At 50.1% G+C, this 16,472-nt stretch overlaps 2 protein-coding genes across 2 annotated transcripts in view; one reads left to right on the top strand and one right to left on the bottom strand.

Annotated features, from left to right (window-relative positions):
- CLIP4 (CAP-Gly domain containing linker protein family member 4) overlaps positions 1-16,472 on the top strand; it is a 100,203-nt gene that overhangs the window by 1,347 nt on the left and 82,384 nt on the right. The window lies entirely within an intron of this gene.
- On the bottom strand, positions 7,555-16,015 carry PCARE (photoreceptor cilium actin regulator). Its single transcript, XM_006189768.2, has 2 exons — positions 12,264-16,015; positions 7,555-7,851 (listed from the first exon to the last, which is right to left on the bottom strand). Exons 1-2 carry the CDS (start codon positions 16,013-16,015, stop codon positions 7,674-7,676), a joined length of 3,930 nt encoding a protein of 1,309 aa, XP_006189830.1. The 3' UTR covers positions 7,555-7,673.

The following is a 16,472-nucleotide window of genomic DNA, read 5'->3' on the forward strand; positions in this document are numbered from 1 at the left end:
GAGCGTGGTGGAATGTAGCCTCCAGCTATGGAAGAGCTGGCACACCTGCTCTCTCCTACACCCCCCCTGCTCTCTCTCTCTCTCTCTCCTCTCCCTCCCTCCCTCTCTCCCTCTCCCTCCAGTGTGAGAATCAAGGACCAAAGACTTGTCTCAGAACACGTACTGCTTAGGAATTCCTCAGCTTGGGAATTTTTGAGATTTTAGGAAAAAATTTTACAGGCCCTGCTTCATTTCTTACCTTCTGAGCAGAGAAACGTTTCTTCATTCTCATTGTGCTTTGGAATCATCCAGTGAGATTTAAAAAAAATGCTGACACCTGGGCCCCACCCCTGGGGATTTTGATTCAGTTGGTATGGGGTGGGGCCCAGGCAGCAGTCTTTTCTTTCTTTTTTATTTCCCCAGCTTTATTGAGATATAATGGACCTATAACATTGCGTACATTTAAGGTGTTCAATTGTTTCCGAACCAGGTTCGTTTGCCTGACGTGCAGTTAGCCAAATGGTGAGACACTGGGGTTTGTAGCAGAGAAAGGGTTTATTCACGAGGCAGCCAAATGAGGAGATGAGAACAAGTCTCAAATCTGCCTCCCTGAAGGCCAGGGGCTCGGGTGTTTATGGGATAAATGTCAAGGCGTGGGGAGCGTGGGGGAAGGTGGTAGGAGACAAGAAAAGTGAGGTCATTGTTTTGCGCAGGTGCAGCTAAGCTGTAGCTTCTTCATGGGACACGTGCTCAGAAAACGTGGCCCTGGCATTTCTAAGGGTGGGGGTTTGGCTCCCTGAGGTCAAAAGGTCACTGATCAGACAGTCACGCACTGCCCAGTTGGAGGGTCGGCAGTCTCAACCAGTCTTAATTGGCTTGAGCTGCGTAACAGCTGACTCCCAAGTTCCTGAAAAACAACTCAGGCAAACATCTCACTGTTTAGGCTACGTAATGCTTGAAGGACATGCAAGGTTTTGTAAAAACAATTGAAGTGAGCTTGATGAGTGAAGGTAGGTTACAGTTTCTTACTATTAAACAAGCTATAGTTTACTGGCTCCAACGGATGACCACCCTCTGTTTCATACTGTATTGTTTGACACGTTTATATATTAGCAAAATGATTTGCACCTCAGCATTAGCTAATACCTGCAGCCAGTCACATAATTACTATTTGTGTTGAGAACATTTACAATTTACTCTCTTGGCAACATTCATGTACATAATACAGAATTATTAGCTAGAATCAACATGTTGTGCATTAGAGCCCCAGAACTGATTAACCTTATAACTGGAAATTTGTACACTTTGCCCAGTATCTCCCCATTTCCCTTCTCCACCACTGGCACTGGCACCGCTCGCCCCCTACTCCAGCCCCTGGTAACCACCACTCTACTGTTTCTCTGAATTCACCTTCAAGTTGTCACAAAAGGCAAGATTTTCTTCTTTTTCCTGTCTGAATAGTATTACATTTTTTTTCTTTTCTTTCTCCTCTTTTATACTTTTCTCGTCAATGAATTCTAATGGGTGGCCAAATTCTGAAACTGCAGTAAAATCAAAGGTGTAGAACATGGCAGATCTTTGGTCCTGTGGGCGACTGGCCTGTCAGTTCTCCTCACCTGGCAGCCCTGGGGTGTCCTGGTTTCAGGACAGGTAAGGAACTGGAGTCAGAGAGGCTGGACTCAAATCCAGGCACTGTTGCTTCCTGGTGTGTGGCTTTGGATCTTCCCTTATCAATCCAGGGTGTGTGTGTGTGTGTGTGTGTGTGTGTTTTGTGTATGTGATAGCAAGGGGCAGGGGGGTTGACAACAATGCCCACTTTAACTGAGCTATTGTGATGATTAATGAGATAATTCTTGTAAGTACTTAGCACAAGGCCATGAGCCCAGGAAGCACTTGATAAATGCTGGCCGTTATGTTTCTGGGGTCATTGCTTTGGGAGCAGCGAGGATCAAGGTCTTGCGGGCCCTGCAGCCCTCGGAGTTGGAAGAGAGAATGTGCCTTGGAGCTTTATGGAGCCTGAGACTCACTGATAGCCTTTGCTGGGCTTGTTTCAGAGGCTGGAGCATGTTCTGCCCTCTCTGCTGGTAAGTTAGGGCTGTTCTTACTACCGGGGACCTGTCACCTCTCCCTCATAGCCACCCTCGGCATCCTCACCCTCATCCCAGGAGACACCTTGAAGCTCTTCTCCCTGCAGGCTTGTTCCCTCCCCTCCATGCCTCCTGTGACTCTCAGCTGAGGGCAGAAGGGTTGGGAGGATCAAAGAGCTCTTTTTTGCTGAAAGCGTTTTCCTTACACTGTAATTTCCTTACACTGTAATGGTTCTGCCATTAGGAGAAGAAGAGAGAAATGATGATGGTAAAAGATCATATTCTATCTCCTGGGAATGGAGGGAGGAGCTGGTCTGGCAGGGACCACAATTTGAGGGCCGAGCCCTAGGACACAGTTAGAAAGGGCCGAGCTTGGGTCTGCTCTCAGGTCTGTTTGACTCCAAAGCCCCTGACGTGCTCCAGGGTACCCTGTGGCTCCCAGATAGTTACCTCCCCTTGGGACAGTCTGAGCCCATTGACAGGACTGGTTAAAAATCCCCTGATCTCCTGCAGTTAATCTGGCCTCAGAGTTTTGCCCCTAAAAACTTCAGGGCAGAGAGGGCCTGCTTGGTCTGCTCTGGTCATCAGGACACGCTGCAGACCCTTGGCCATCCAACTGTGGCCTCTGGTAGGGATAGGATTTGTGGAAATAAATGAAGACCAACCACATGTGGAAAGCAAAGACTATTTATTCAGAGCTCGTTATAGCCAGGGAGTCAGCCACTATCACTGGTGTTTTGGCAGAGATGGAAGGGTAGGGGTGGGGGCAGGTGGTCCAGTTTGGTCCTTCCCATCCCTGGGGCTTATTCCGGGGGCACTATGGCTTCTCTGTATCCTGCCACTTGCTGTTTCAGTGAAGAAGGTTGTAACATTTGATGGTTTTTGTTTTGTTTTAACCACACACAGCTTTATAATTACCTCTCTGTGGGTTGACAGCTGTTACTAGCATCACCTTGGGTTCTCCTTGAGAATTTTTACATCCAGAAAGTGATCCAGCAACACTGTGGCTGGTGTCAGAAGCTGTTAACTAAACACAAGCTTTAAAAAGTCACCAGATTTTGTAAACACAGCCGAGCTTGGGTCTGCTCTCAGGTCTCCTGTCCCTTCCAAAGGAGAAAAGAAAAGCTAGATAAATAATTTTCATGAAGGCAGTTTGTTTTCCAGGGTCTTTATTTCCCTTCTGTCTCATCCACTGGTTTTTTACCACTTGGGACACTAGCAGTAAAGTGTAAGAGCTGTTTCCAGAATGAGGTTTTGTCTGTAACTGCTGGAAGCTTCACCTGGAAGCCCATTTCGGGGGGTCATGGTGATGAAGGACAAATTATTTTCTTAATGCCAGGGGCAGTTTTATACGTGTGGGGGGGGGAGGGGGGAGAGGGTGCAGAGAGGGGATTATTATTTTTTAAATTCTCTTGGAAATTTTGAGCTTCCATCCAAGCTATTTTAAGAGGAATGGCTAAAATTATAACTGGACTTTGGATATGAAAAATAATTTCCTATTTGTAAAATCTGAGGAAAACTGAGAATTTCTTCCAAAGTAGATTGTGAGATCTTTTTCTAGGGCTGATTCCCTGGAATAATCTAAATCCTGCTGCAGTAGGTGTTAGAACCAAGGCTGGCCAGGGGCTGGGGGCTTGTTCTGCCACTGGCTGGCAATGTGTCTTGGGAGCAAAACATTTGACATCTCTCAGCCTGCCTTTTTTTCTCACACGTAAAAGACATTGGAAAAAATACTTGCTTTGTTCATCTCATAGGAGTTTTTTTTCCCAAAGAGCTAATGAAACAATATAGATAATTGTACTTTGAAAAAGGAGAGTGTTACACACAAAGAAAAAGTATAATTATGATTAACTCTAGCCTTATCGCAATAAAACCTGCTATTCCCAAGGCACTGCATTCCTACCAGCTGACGGACAAATCACTTAGGACTCAACATGGGAATAAATGGGAGATTCAGAAGCTTAATTTGCTTTTTTCCTCTTTGGTATGTTTGACATATGTAGTTGTGATTGCTAGCAAAATGTTTTAAAGTCTTTTCAGTTTGAAAGACATGGAATTCTTCAAAGAAGCAAGTCAATTCTAGCTCAATATGACAGCTGTTTTTAACTTTCTTCAAGATCAAAGCACAGATCTAGAAGGAAGGGGAAATGGTTCTGAGTTCTTCATCAGAATCTTAGTGCAGCGATGGCAGAAGTGAATGCTATGAGCAGAGATAGTGCAGGGATTACCAACTCAGCTCCCCGAAATGCCTCAAAAAGTTGGTTTAGAAAAGACAGGTTTGCTGATGTCTTGCAGATGGCAGGATAAGTAGGTTGGCATTGTCATCGCTGCTTTATAGATGAAGAAACGCCCATGAAAGCCAGGTCACAGGGTGCGGGGATGGAGGTGTCAGCGTAACCATCAGGAGCGGGAGGAACTCTGGCTCGCATGGTGATGCTCGCTTTCACCACACTCCTCCTCCTTTCTGCTCTTGCTCATGTTCATCTTTTTCCCTCCAATTCAGACCCATCAGGTTTGTCTAGGGGCATTGCCTGAGTCCTTTTAGCGCCATCATTCCAGCCAGATTGTTGACTTGGGTGCCAAACGTCAAGGGTGTCTGAGATGACTGCATTCGGAACCCAGGCTAACAGTTCCATCCATGCAAAGCCCACAGGCTACCCGTGAAGTTACTTTCTGAAGTCCATGAGTGTAATCAAGCCAACAGGGTCCAGGGTCCTCCATAAAACTGAATTAGACTCCTGAGTGAATGAACTGTTTGCTCCCCTGCATGTGCAGTGCATCCTTAATTACATTTCATCAAAATGTCTGGATGGATTGATGGAACTTTATTTAAATTTCAGGTAGTTATGGGGAGTAAACCATAGCGCAGTATAACATATCCTGTTAATACAGGCTCAGAACACATTGACTTTATGGCAGTTCAACAGACTTCGAAGTGGGGCTACTTAAAAATATATTACCTTTGAAAAGCTTTGCTTTGGCAGATAGAGTGGGTGTTGGCAGCCTGTACGCAGTCAACCAGATGATCAATTGACAAACATGTCTACACTTAATAATTCATGGCACCAGCTCCCCTGATACATGCAAAGCACTGGTTTATTTTAGAAAAAAGAGAATATATTTCTCAAAATCCCTTTCATTCATGTTGTAGGGTTTATGAGGCAAGTCTCATCAAGTGTAAGCTCTTCACAATGAAAGAAAAGTCTCTTTGGTCTGGCTGCCTGCATTTTCTATCAACATGGATAATTTTAGGTTCGGAACTGGGTATAGCATAGGACGTGAGGACAGAAAATAGTTGCCGCTTACAGTAAACAGCCACGCAGACCCACGCTGCGGAGGGAAGTTGCGTTTCATTTTGAAGATTGTATTTATATTTGCAAAAAGCTATCACAGTTCCGCCAGAATATTATATTTGCTTTTTTACTCCATGAATCCTTTTGCTGGAACTAGAAAATTGTGTTTTCCCTGGGGCAGAGCCATTTGCTCTGTTACTAACGTGCTAAGTAAAGAGCTGGCTGAGCTCTTCTGTCTCCGCAGCTCTGGGCTCTCGTGGGTGTGGAGGATGCCTGTGCGGCCCGGAAGGGGGTCGGCCCCAGTAAGAATATGGGTATAATGTGCACCCCTTAAATTAATCTCCTATGGTGGGCTCCCTTTATCTTTATATCCAATGCTCCTTCTTGGTTCCTAACTGTGAAGGAAAAGTATAGACTCATGAGTTTTTAATGGGTTGGTTCCACTGGCTTAATTAATGAAAAAAGATAAAACAAAACAGAAAACCCTGCTCTCCCTTCCCCTGGAGCACACACTGCTTGCTTCCTGAACAGGCCCACACCTCGTACCCCCACTGCTGGCGTAACTGTGGAGGGAGCCTGGCCAGCTCCGTCTCAAGCAAGTTTCCTGCAGCTGGCTGTTCCCCCACACTGATCTCTGCCCGGCCCTGCCCTGCCTGGGCGGCTAAACTCCCTCCCATTTCCTGCAGCCCAGGCGGTTCCCAGGGTCCACCCACCCGTCCTGCTGCTCCCCGAGTCTGCTCTGAGCATTAGTGCAGCTACCCAGCAAACGCGAGCTTGCAACTGGGTGCGTCCAGACATTTCCCAATAGAGGGGTAGGTCGTGGCCCCTCTTGGCAGTTTGATCCACTGTTCCTTGGGTGCCCTGGAAGAGATTGTCCCTGTCACCCTTATTTAAACAACTGGACAGGTCAAGATGGGATTCATTTACTTGGAGCCGCGGTCTATCCCTGGGGGTGGTAGCTTAGTCCTCAGGGCCCAGTTTAACATGTGATCTGTTTCAACAAGAAAGGCCTTGAAGTCTATAATTTCTCCAAACTTAAAAAATCAGCTTTGCAGCCGATTTGGAGGATTGCCCCTTAGCAGTGCCCCGTGGGTGAGAATTCTTGTCTTTTGACAACCCACCGAGCCTGCGCTGAAACACCCAATTACTGCAAATTCTTTTCTAAATAGAAAGCACTGCACAGCCTCCAGTGGAAAAATTCCAAAATCTGCAGCAAATTATCTACTCATTGGCAGAAGCAGGTTTTTGGCATGAAGGACTCTTCTTCACTTCAATTTCAACTCCAGCAGAAGTTCTGCAGATGACGTGGGAATAAAGTTGGCTGAGAAGCCCCTGGGGGAGACTGGGGTGCGTGTGTGCGCGCGCACTTCAGCCCCCATGGGGTGCAGAGAATAGGCTGCCTTGTTTGGGAGGTTTGGTTGAACACACTCAGCCTGAGAGGCATGTGGATGTGTAGGGCAGAGCATTTGAGACGCGTCTCTGAGACACGCTTAGCCAGAGAGGCAGCAGGGCTGCACTGATGGGCTGGAAGCTTTGCTTTTAGGGCTTTGGAGCCGAGCTTGGGAAGGAGAAGGAGGGTGGGTGAAGCTGTGTGTCTTAATTCCAGCATGGCTTCTTAATCTCTGGAGCAATCAGCTTCTAAACAGAGCTCATAATGGGCACTTGAATGCTGTGCCACTAGTTAACATTAAAAAAACAAAGCTTTCCAACCATTTGTATAAGTACGTATGCTTTCGGCAATTGGAAGGATGGAATAGTCAAGGGCCATGAAATGTACCAAAAAAAAAAAAAAAAGTAACGAAAAACAACAGATTTTAGTGCCAGGCACACCTGTTCACATGTTGCTCTGTTCTCTTCCTAGCTGTGTGATCTCAGGCAAGGACCTTGGGGGGTGAGTGGGGGGGGGCTGCTTTGGTTTTCTTATCTGCAAAACTGAGAGAATGCTATCTGCTTCATTCACTGTTGAGAGAATAAAATGGTTTCCCAGAACTAACCCAGGTAAAATTCCTGGCTCATCAAGCATGCAATAAATACATTTTCCCTCTAAATTAAGGCCAGCACTTGAAGGATTAGAGTCATTGTGGGGTCCAAAGTTATAGTTAATCTTTGAACCCCAAGGCAAACCAGGATCCAGGACTGCAAATAGCGAGTTTAGAATTGAGCAGACTCTCTGGGCAGTGCCCCTTCCAGGGCTTTCCAAGACAGCTCAGGAGGAGTTCGGTTGGCTCACTCTCTCTGGGGCTGCTTGATGCTTGGCTGTCATCCTTTGCCTTCTGGGGTGACTGGCATCAGAGTGACTCAGTTGGCCAGCCCGTCAGGCCACTTCCTTCTGCTGGGGCTTGTCCTGGGCGTGGCCAGCGCTGGCCTCCCGCTGCAGCCCGTGGCCCAGCACGCAGAGCTCAGGGGGCGGTGCACCCCTGCTGCTGCCCTTCAGCTCTGGGGCACAGGGGTTCTTCCATGGCTCTGTGTCCTTGGGGCTGTCCTCACTGCTGCTGCAGAGAGAAAGGACAGGGGCCAATCAAACCATCTTCTGTTTTTCCTTCTGCCCCCCCTGCCCCCTTTTCCATTTGGTTTCTCTCTGGCTCTCCCATCTGTGTCATCCACAGACCCAGTGGACCCCTGGTGCCTGGCCTCTGCATTTCCACATCAGCTTTGCCAGCTGGCACTGTCCTTGTGCTTGCCCTCTGTGGCTGGGTACCTGTGGGAGCCAAGTTTCTGGCATTTAATCTGACAGGTTGAGTCCTGTTCGTTCCTGGGATGCCCAGATCCTGCTGCTCTGAACAAAGCATCCCCCTCAGGAACTCAGGAGCCTGGGCTTTATTTTGGTTTTGGTTTTAAAGCATTTCTTATTTAATAAAAGGCTAGGCTTAGCTAGTTGAATTAAAAACAACACCAACAATAACAGCAAAAACAAAACCAAGAAACCCCTGCTTTCTCAGCTGCCACCCTTTTCCTGAATGCAGTAAAAATAATGGCTTGTCCTAGACCTGGCACTTGGCTAGAAAGGCGCTTCCCAGCTGCTGAGCACCATGGTGAGAGGGGCTCTGAACAGAGAGGGGCACCCAGTGTGCTCTGAGAGTGCAGAATGGAGGGTGAGGCACAGCACGGAGCAAGCCTCAGCCCAAGGGAGACCAGCTCAGAGAAGCACACCAGCTATGGGCGGCCAGGCTGGCCTCACAGCGACCACGTGGAGGGTGGAGTCTGGTTGTCTGGGTTCACATCGTGGCCTTTCCACTTACCAGCTGTGTGACCTGTAGCACATTGATTAATCTCTCTGATTTTCAGTTTCCTTCTTTGTAAAAGGGAGATAGTAATAGCATTCATCTCACAGGACACTCGAAGGTGTCAATATTGGATGAAGCATGTAAAACTCTAACCAGCACATGATAGATGTTCAATAAGTGGTCAGCTGTCCCTGGTGCTGTTTTGTAGCATGAATAGGAAGCCACACCTGCAAGGGACCTGAGGGATGACCCTGTCTTACGGCAGGTTGGCACCCGAGGCTCAGAGTCTCTCCAGCAGTCACCCCAGGGCCAGGGTCGCACCCACTCTCCACATGCACCAGAAGCCCTTCTCTCTGCCCATGACAGCACCTTCTTGACTGTATTATGACTGTGCCCAGCTCTGCATGTTTAGGCTTTACTGGGATGTCCAACCAGTGGTGGACAAGTTTGAGTTTGGATTCTAACAGGATCAAGGTGGCAGAATTGGGGGGTGAGGACTAACACTGGCCTACATACATGATTTTCAGGTAGTGAGGAGCCCACCTGGTTCCTTAGAGCCATCTCATCCACGTCAGCCTCTGGCCCCAACATAAGTTCCTGCAGGACCTTGTGATTTGGGGGCCACAGCTCCTTTCTTATTTCCTTCTTCTCCCTGTGCCCCGTTTGAGCAGGGGAAGGCATGTGCAGGATATACTTCACAACCCTTTGCTGCTCCAGATTGGAGGGGCTGGCAGGCATGGAGGGGTGCCCAGAGGACAGGCTGTGGTGTGCAACATTAGTGGAAGCTGACACCAAGGTCTGATACATGGTTTGGTCCTAGTACCGTCTTTCCCAGCCCCAACCACGTCCCACGTCTGCATGGGGCTCAGGCCAGGTCAATTTTCCAGTTGCCATATGGCTGTGGTTCCACCTGTTCCCAAGCAGCCCAGGTGGCCTGATCCAGGAAATGGGGTGGGGGGCTTAGGGAGCCCCTGCCTGGCTGGTCCAGTCCTGGCAAAGACTAAAAGCACCACATCTAGGGCAGCAAGTCCAGGCACCTGAGAGCTGGGTAGAGACTTGTTCCTCCACCAGGAGATTCAACACGTCAGTAACAGCTGAAGCTCAGTAACTGAGCTCCCTGGGGAAGCCTCCAAGGACTGTGCCCAGGCCCAGGGCCCCAAGATTGGGAAGATATCACCATCATCATTTTTTCTAAGAAAGGGGTTGGTGCCTAGCACAGCAGTGACTGGAAGGAAACCAACACCAGACACAGGTCTGCTCATCCTGCAGGCCGGCCTCAGCTGCACAATAGGACGGGTGTGGCCGTCCCTGCAAGTCTCTGCTCCAGGAAACAGTCTGTTCTGAGCAGTTTCTGGCTCTCTGGCACTGGTTTTTTGTCTTGTGGTAAGATCTTGGGGGAGTCATGCTCAGTTTCCTGGTGTTATTCATTCCCACATGCAGGAGGGCAGAAAGAATGCTTGTCATCTACAGAGCAGCAAATGCCCGGTGCTCTTCCATCTTCTGCTCCCAGATGCCAACTTAACAGGACTGGGTCGGGGGTTGGGGGTTGTGTCTGGGGAACGAGCTTTTCCCTATCACAGCCATCACGTGCTCACAGCCTCACAGTCTGGAACAGCTTAGAGGCGTGGTCCGACAGGAGACAGGGGAATGGGTGTGAGTCACTCTGTGACCTTCCACATGACCTCGGGAAGGCTCCTGTTCATGATCCCCACCTCTTTCAAGCTACAAGTCTTCCCTACCCCATCCCTCTGAATATTGAGATTCAGGACATAAAATAACCTTTTAGGCTTCCCTATGCTGAGGAGAAGCCTGAGAGAATGGCATTATTTTCTCCTTGAACAATTTTATGTTACTTTATTATTGCTCCTGCTGTTTTAAAATGTTAGTGTTTTTAATTAATGCCATTTTATTGTCCCTGTTCTCTCAAGCTCTTCTCCTGAAGGGCACAGTTTTAGAAATCTAATAACTGAGTAAGTGGCTAGTGTGAGGAATAATGCATTAACATTTATAGATATTCTCAGATGAAAGGCACTGTGCTGTAGGAAGCTCATTTTAGATTTAAGAAAAGAGCAACGTTACATTAAGATTTTTGCAAAAATAATATTTCATTTCTTGCAAGTGGCTGGGGAAGTTTATATAACTGTAATAATGCACAACTTTCCTGAGATAATATCTTTATTTAAAATTGACTGCCAAGGACTTGGTAAAAAATTACCATTTACGCCTCAACAGACTGTGAGGTCTGTAACGCGTAACACTCTGGCAGAAGTTAACTTCTGATTCACACAACTGTGGGCGGTGCGAGGAGAGCTGGGCCTGGCATGGGTTGAGTTTTGTCTGATCTGATATCAAGACACATTGATAGAGTTCCTCTTTAATAAACCTCAGATTTACATTGTTTTCCCCACATCACAATTCAGGAAAAGATGCCTTTCCCTGTATACTCTGTAAAAGAACCACTTCAGCACACGAGTCCTCTCCACGCCCAGGCAGTGCCCATGCTTTGAGTCACGCCCCACTGCAGCCGCATGTCCAGGCCTGCCTGCAAGGCTGGGCCAAGGACAGGCGAGCCAGCTGCCCTTCATGGGAAAGGCACAATTCACGGGCCTGGCCACCCTTCTGCCTGGGTTCTGGTGCTCAGAGCTCATGAACAGTCTTGTTCTTACTCTCCACACCTCTGAAGGGGAAGATGGGGAAGAGACTAGACTTGAGGAGGTCCTCAGGGGTCTGGGGAAGCAAAACTTTTATATCCAATACCTCCAGGACCAGCTGTTCTCAAGGTGTGTCCCCAGGGTACCCTCCCAGATCCTTTCGAGGGGAGGGTCATTTATGTGGTCAAAATTATTTTCATAAGAATACTAAGATACTATGGGCCTTTTTTCATTCTTTCATGAATGTGAAGTAGAGTTTTCCAGTCTACACGATTGTGTGATATCACAACAGATTAACTGTGGACAAAGATCTGAGAGTCCAGCTGTCTTTCTGTGAAGCCACACAGTAAAGAGATTTGCAAAAATATAACAGTGCCACTCTTTTCACTAAATTGTTGTTGTGGAAAATATAGCCAAGTTTCCATTAGAATATATTATTTATGTTAACATGGAATAGGATCATTTTTGGTTTTTTAAATTAATAAATATTTTAAACATCTCTCAATTTTAAATTGTTATATAGTAAAAAGTGATAGATGCACGGAGACAAAAGCTCCTTGGTAGGGTGGGTCTTAAAAATTCTGAAGGATTTAAGGAACTCCTGGGACCAAAAAGTTTGAGCACCTCCCACCAAGATGCTGGTCTGTTGCCATAAGCCAGAAAAGGCAGAAATCAGGCTGCTGGTTGGGGTGACAGTGACTCAACCTTGGGAAGCAAGTCACTTTATCTCAGTCTCTCCACCTATAAAACAAGGGGCTTGTGTGGTTAGACTAACTAGATTGTTTTAAACTTTATTTTTAATACAGCAGAGCCTCATTCAGTGATATCTTTCTCGGGCTCCTGAAATGTGCAACAGATGAAAGACAGTTGCTCAAGGCTGGGGGTTGGGGGAGGGGGGACATCCCTAGACCCCTTTTCCAGATGCTCTTTTCTTGGAGCGCAGTTTGAAAACCACTGACCCAGATGATCTAAGGGCTCATCAGCTCTATTCCAATAACCACAGGGCTGTAGCCCGAGGACTGGCCTTACCTGCTCTGGCCAAGCTGGGATTCACAAGTGTTGCTGGTGGCGCCCGTGGCAGGCAGGTGAAGGCAGACACCCGGCCGGCGGTCAGAAGCCGTCCTTCTGATGAAAGGCTGAGGGTTGAGGGAGCACAGAGCTGTCCCTCGCTGGGAGTCCGCCCTCAGTCGTGGCCCTGAGCTGCTCCTCCAGAAACCCGCCGTGAGGGTCCCACGAGGGATGGCAGCTTCCGGTGGCAGCGATGGTGGGGTAAGTGGGTGTGCTGTTGAGAATGGCGATTTAGCTTCAAACAGAAAGGAGGTGGCTGGACAGAAAATAGAACATGTGTTCCCAGATGCTTTGGCTGTGGCTGCTTGACTGTCTTCAGAATCTCTGGTTTCCTTGGGCCCCTGACTGGGAGACACTGGGGGAGATGGGGAAGGGCCAGAAGCAGGGGAACTGGCTTCTGTGCACTGAGAAGGGGGGCTGGAGGACTTGTGCTGAGGGGGTGGGCTTGCCGAGGGAGGACTGGGCAGCTTGTGCTGGGGGGGAGGGGAGGCTCGTTTCTTAACTGATGGGGGACTTAGCACCCTGGGGCTCACTGGAGGGCTGAGTGGTGGGCTGGGGGACCCATGCACACAGGGGACACTTGTCTGGGCAGGTCTGTGAGAGGAAGGCAGGCTTGAGTGCCTCTTGTCCACTCTGGGTGTCCAGTGAGCCCTTGTGGGAGAGGCTTTCCTGACCAGCGCGGGGCTTCTGTCTTGGTTCTGCCTTGGGGCCTCGGGAGAATGTGGCCCTCGCCCTGGTCTGGCCAGGCTGGGCTCTGAGACCCTGTTCTGCCCAGATGTGTGGCTGGAGCGGTGCCAGTGCACGGCCTTCTGGGGACGCCTGGAGAGGCTTGTGGCCCTGTCCACTCGTTCCTGACTCTGAGCCCTGCCGCCCTGCGCGTCTGGGTTTCCAGTGGTTGCTGTCGGGTGGCTGAGGTCCAAGGCCAGCTTTCCGGGGCTGCAGCCGCCCTTACTGCTCCTTGGCTCTGCGCTGCGGGCCCTGGTGAGGGTGGCAGCATTCTTGCTGGGCAGCAGGTCAGCAGGGCTCATGGAGGCTCTTAGCTTTGGGGAAGCCCACATTCTCCGGGCAGGGCCAGCTCCTCCCAGCCCTGGCACATGGGTACCTTCAAGGGAGCTCTCCACTAGCTTGCTGCTTTCTGGGGGCTCCAGAGAAGTAAATGATTTGTCCATCAGGATTTCCAGAGGAGGTGGAGGGAGATGCTCTGGGTTGTCCTCTGTCTCACAGTTGAGGTCCTCACTCTTGGATGCTTCTGCTGTAAGCAGAGGGGGAAAAATGGGAGCAAATCCGGAGAGATTTTCTCCCATCCGGAGAGAATCTCCACCAGCTGCTGGAGAAATTCGGAACTTTGGATACAAAGGGGCAAGCCCTCTGTAAATAGGGAATCTGGGAGGCATGGCAGGGACCCCCCACTTCCTGAGGCAGGGGCTCGGCCCAGAGTCCTTGGAATCCCCCAGCGTCCTCGGACTGTCTGTGAGACTGAAAGTTTCGATGAGTTTCTTGACTGATGTTCTGGTGGGACAGCTGCTGATGTTCCAGTCCCTGGCCCTGGGGGCCTCACTGGCCCTCTCACCTGATGGGATGACATTTGGAAGCCCCTCAGCTTTTCCCTGCCGGGGCTGTTCGCCCTCAGGGCGGGGATGGCATTTCTGCAAGATGCTCCTGTCCTGACTTGGCAAAATGCTGAAGTTCTTGGTGAGGGACGCCTTCAGCCTGCTGATGGTGGTGCTCGGGGTATCCCTGTAGTAGTTGTCGGGCCTCGGCACCGCCGCTCTGGGCTGTAGAACCTGCTCCTTGCTCTGCCCCTGCCGTCCTGTGCCCAGGGTGTAAAACGCGTCCAGCCTCTGGCTGAGGTCTCTCTGGACCCTCCGCAGCTCCTGGAGGGTGGGGTCCTCCTTGTGGCTTTTAAGACACCCCTCTGACTGGGACCTCCTCTGCCTCGAGGGGGCCCTCCTGCTGCCACTGGCTGTGCTAGGTCTCGGGGGGACCGTGGTCCTCTCCTCTTCCTCAGTCCAGTCCTGGTGCTCAGAGGGCACAGGGACAAACTTAATCCTTTCACTGATTGCTGCCTTCATCTTCAGAATCATTTCCTGGGCCTGGGGGCTCCTAAGCCTCCTGGGGTGTGGCTGCAGTGGGCTTTCGGCACCAGCAGGTGATGACTGTGGCCTTGGATGAGAAGCGTTTTCCTGCCGCGCACGTGGACTCACATAACTCTCTTCATCTTCCTCCTCTGGGCTGCTGTCCTCACCTTCACTGAGGGATGGAGTATCCATCAACCCAGAGCCTTTTGATAAATGGGCTTCCCTGGAGATTCCGATCCCCAGGGAATCACACAGGGTACCGTGGTCCAGCCCCCAAGCCCTGGAGGTGGTATTTTCCCGGCCTGTGTTAGAAGGCCAGGGGCTCCCTGATCCACCCTGTGCTGCTGGCTGAACCTTGGCTGTAGGAGGCCTTGAGAGTGGGCAGTCCTGGGGTCTGTCTGAACCCATCTGGAATGGACTTTGCTGCCAAGTGTGTCCCGACAGCCTGGCCTCCACTGTGGGTGAACCCACGGGCTTCCACTCTGCAGGCTCTGGCACTAAGTCCCAGTTGGCTTGCTTGCCCGGCTTGTCCGCCAGCTGCACAAACTCACTGTCAGCACCAATACCACTGTCCTCAGAGCACAAGGGTAGACCCTGCACTTCAGGGTTGCTGTGGCCGCTCGCCAAGCTCTCCAGTTGCCCCAGAGCCCTTTGGAGGCGCTCATCCACAGCCCTCTTCGTGCTCAGCCTAGTCCCCAGGTGGCTTGCAGTGGCCTGGAGGTAGCGGCTGGAGCCTTCCAGGAGGCTGCCAGTGAGCGAGGCCACCGTGCCGCTGAGCACCTGCAGCTTGCTGACTGTGTACTGCAGAAGCTGCTGCAGGAGATCTGGCTGCTCCTGAGGCTCTCCTTTCCTCAACGGCCAAGCCAGATCCTCTCTAACTTCCTGGAGAAGCACTTCTCCATCCTTGGATATCTCCCCCAAGAGCTGGTTGACCTCATCAAAGCACAGCAAGAGGAAGCTGACCATGGGCTGCAGCAGCTCCTGGGTCTGGGTGGCGCGATGGGTAATGCTCAGCATTGCTTCATATTTGGAGAGGCAGGAGTGCAGATAGGTGTAAGCATGCTGGTGGGCCCTCACCAGGGGCTCGGGGAAGTCTACTTTGTCCTCAGACTCACGGGCAGAAAGGATAGTTTGGCCGTAGTGGCCCTGTTTGCCCGACCTGTGACATTTTGTCCTCTTTTCCCATTTGGAGGTCTCCTGGGTATTCCTTTCTTCACTCTCTTCCCCAGAAGAGGCTGCTGCCTGTGACTCGTGGGAGCTCTGTCTCTTGAATGGAATGTCTGTAGCCAGGTAGCTTTGTGGTTTGGTCAGCTGGGATGGGGAGGTTTTGGTTTCTGCAATCAGTCCTTCCATAGCTTTCCTTTCGCCTGAAGTGGGATCTCTGGTGAGCTGACCAAGGCTTTCAGCCTCGCTTTGGGTCCACCTGGGACTTGGCAGCTCTTCTGTTGGCCTCTGTCCTCGGGACAAGCCCCCTCCAGAGTCATAGCAGGTGGAGCTCTGAACCAGCAAAGGGAGGGAGCAACTTTCACTGGCCCCCTGATGTCCTGGCAGAATTGCTTTGGGCTTTTTAAAAAACTGGATGCCACTCTTAGCAACGCTGTTAACAATATCACTGTGGGAAGGTGTACATCCCATGATGTCAGCTTGTAGTCATCTCCCACCTGCAACCCTCACAGTATTCAGAGAATCATATTTGAAATAGGAACAAAAGGCAATCTTACTAGTCCATCCAGACAATTTCCAGGCCAGAATCCTTTGAGGTCCAAGATGCAATGTCCTGAACCTGGAGCCAGCGTCTTTGCTTCTTTGGCCCCATAGTGCAGACGTAGTGGTGCCGCCGTTCTGCTGCTGTTCTAAGTTTTGAACCCTTTGCTGCTAGTGAGCAACAGGGCAATTCTAAAGGACTTCAGTCTCGTGGATTACGGGCCTGCATATTGCTCGTGTCCTAACAGATGTGCATGGCGAGTGGAACTTTAAGCCTATTAGGTTAATCATGCCCTAGCCAGTCAGCACTCACAGCGTGTTCTAATATAGAACTTCTCAGCGTTTGCTATCTTGGGAAGCGGATTATTCTTGCACGTGCTTCTGCTTT

This window comes from Camelus ferus, chromosome 15, assembly GCF_009834535.1.
Source record: "Camelus ferus isolate YT-003-E chromosome 15, BCGSAC_Cfer_1.0, whole genome shotgun sequence".
NCBI classification, from domain to species: domain Eukaryota; kingdom Metazoa; phylum Chordata; class Mammalia; order Artiodactyla; family Camelidae; genus Camelus; species Camelus ferus.

Coding starts and splice junctions, on each gene's coding strand:
- PCARE (XM_006189768.2), bottom strand. CDS start 16,015: ATGGGATGTACACCTTCCCACAGTGATATTGTTAACAGCGTTGCTAAG. Junction 7,852..12,263: donor TCCCAGCTTGGCCAGAGCAG/GTAAGGCCAGTC, acceptor TTCTCTCTGCAG/CAGCAGTGAGGACAGCCCCA.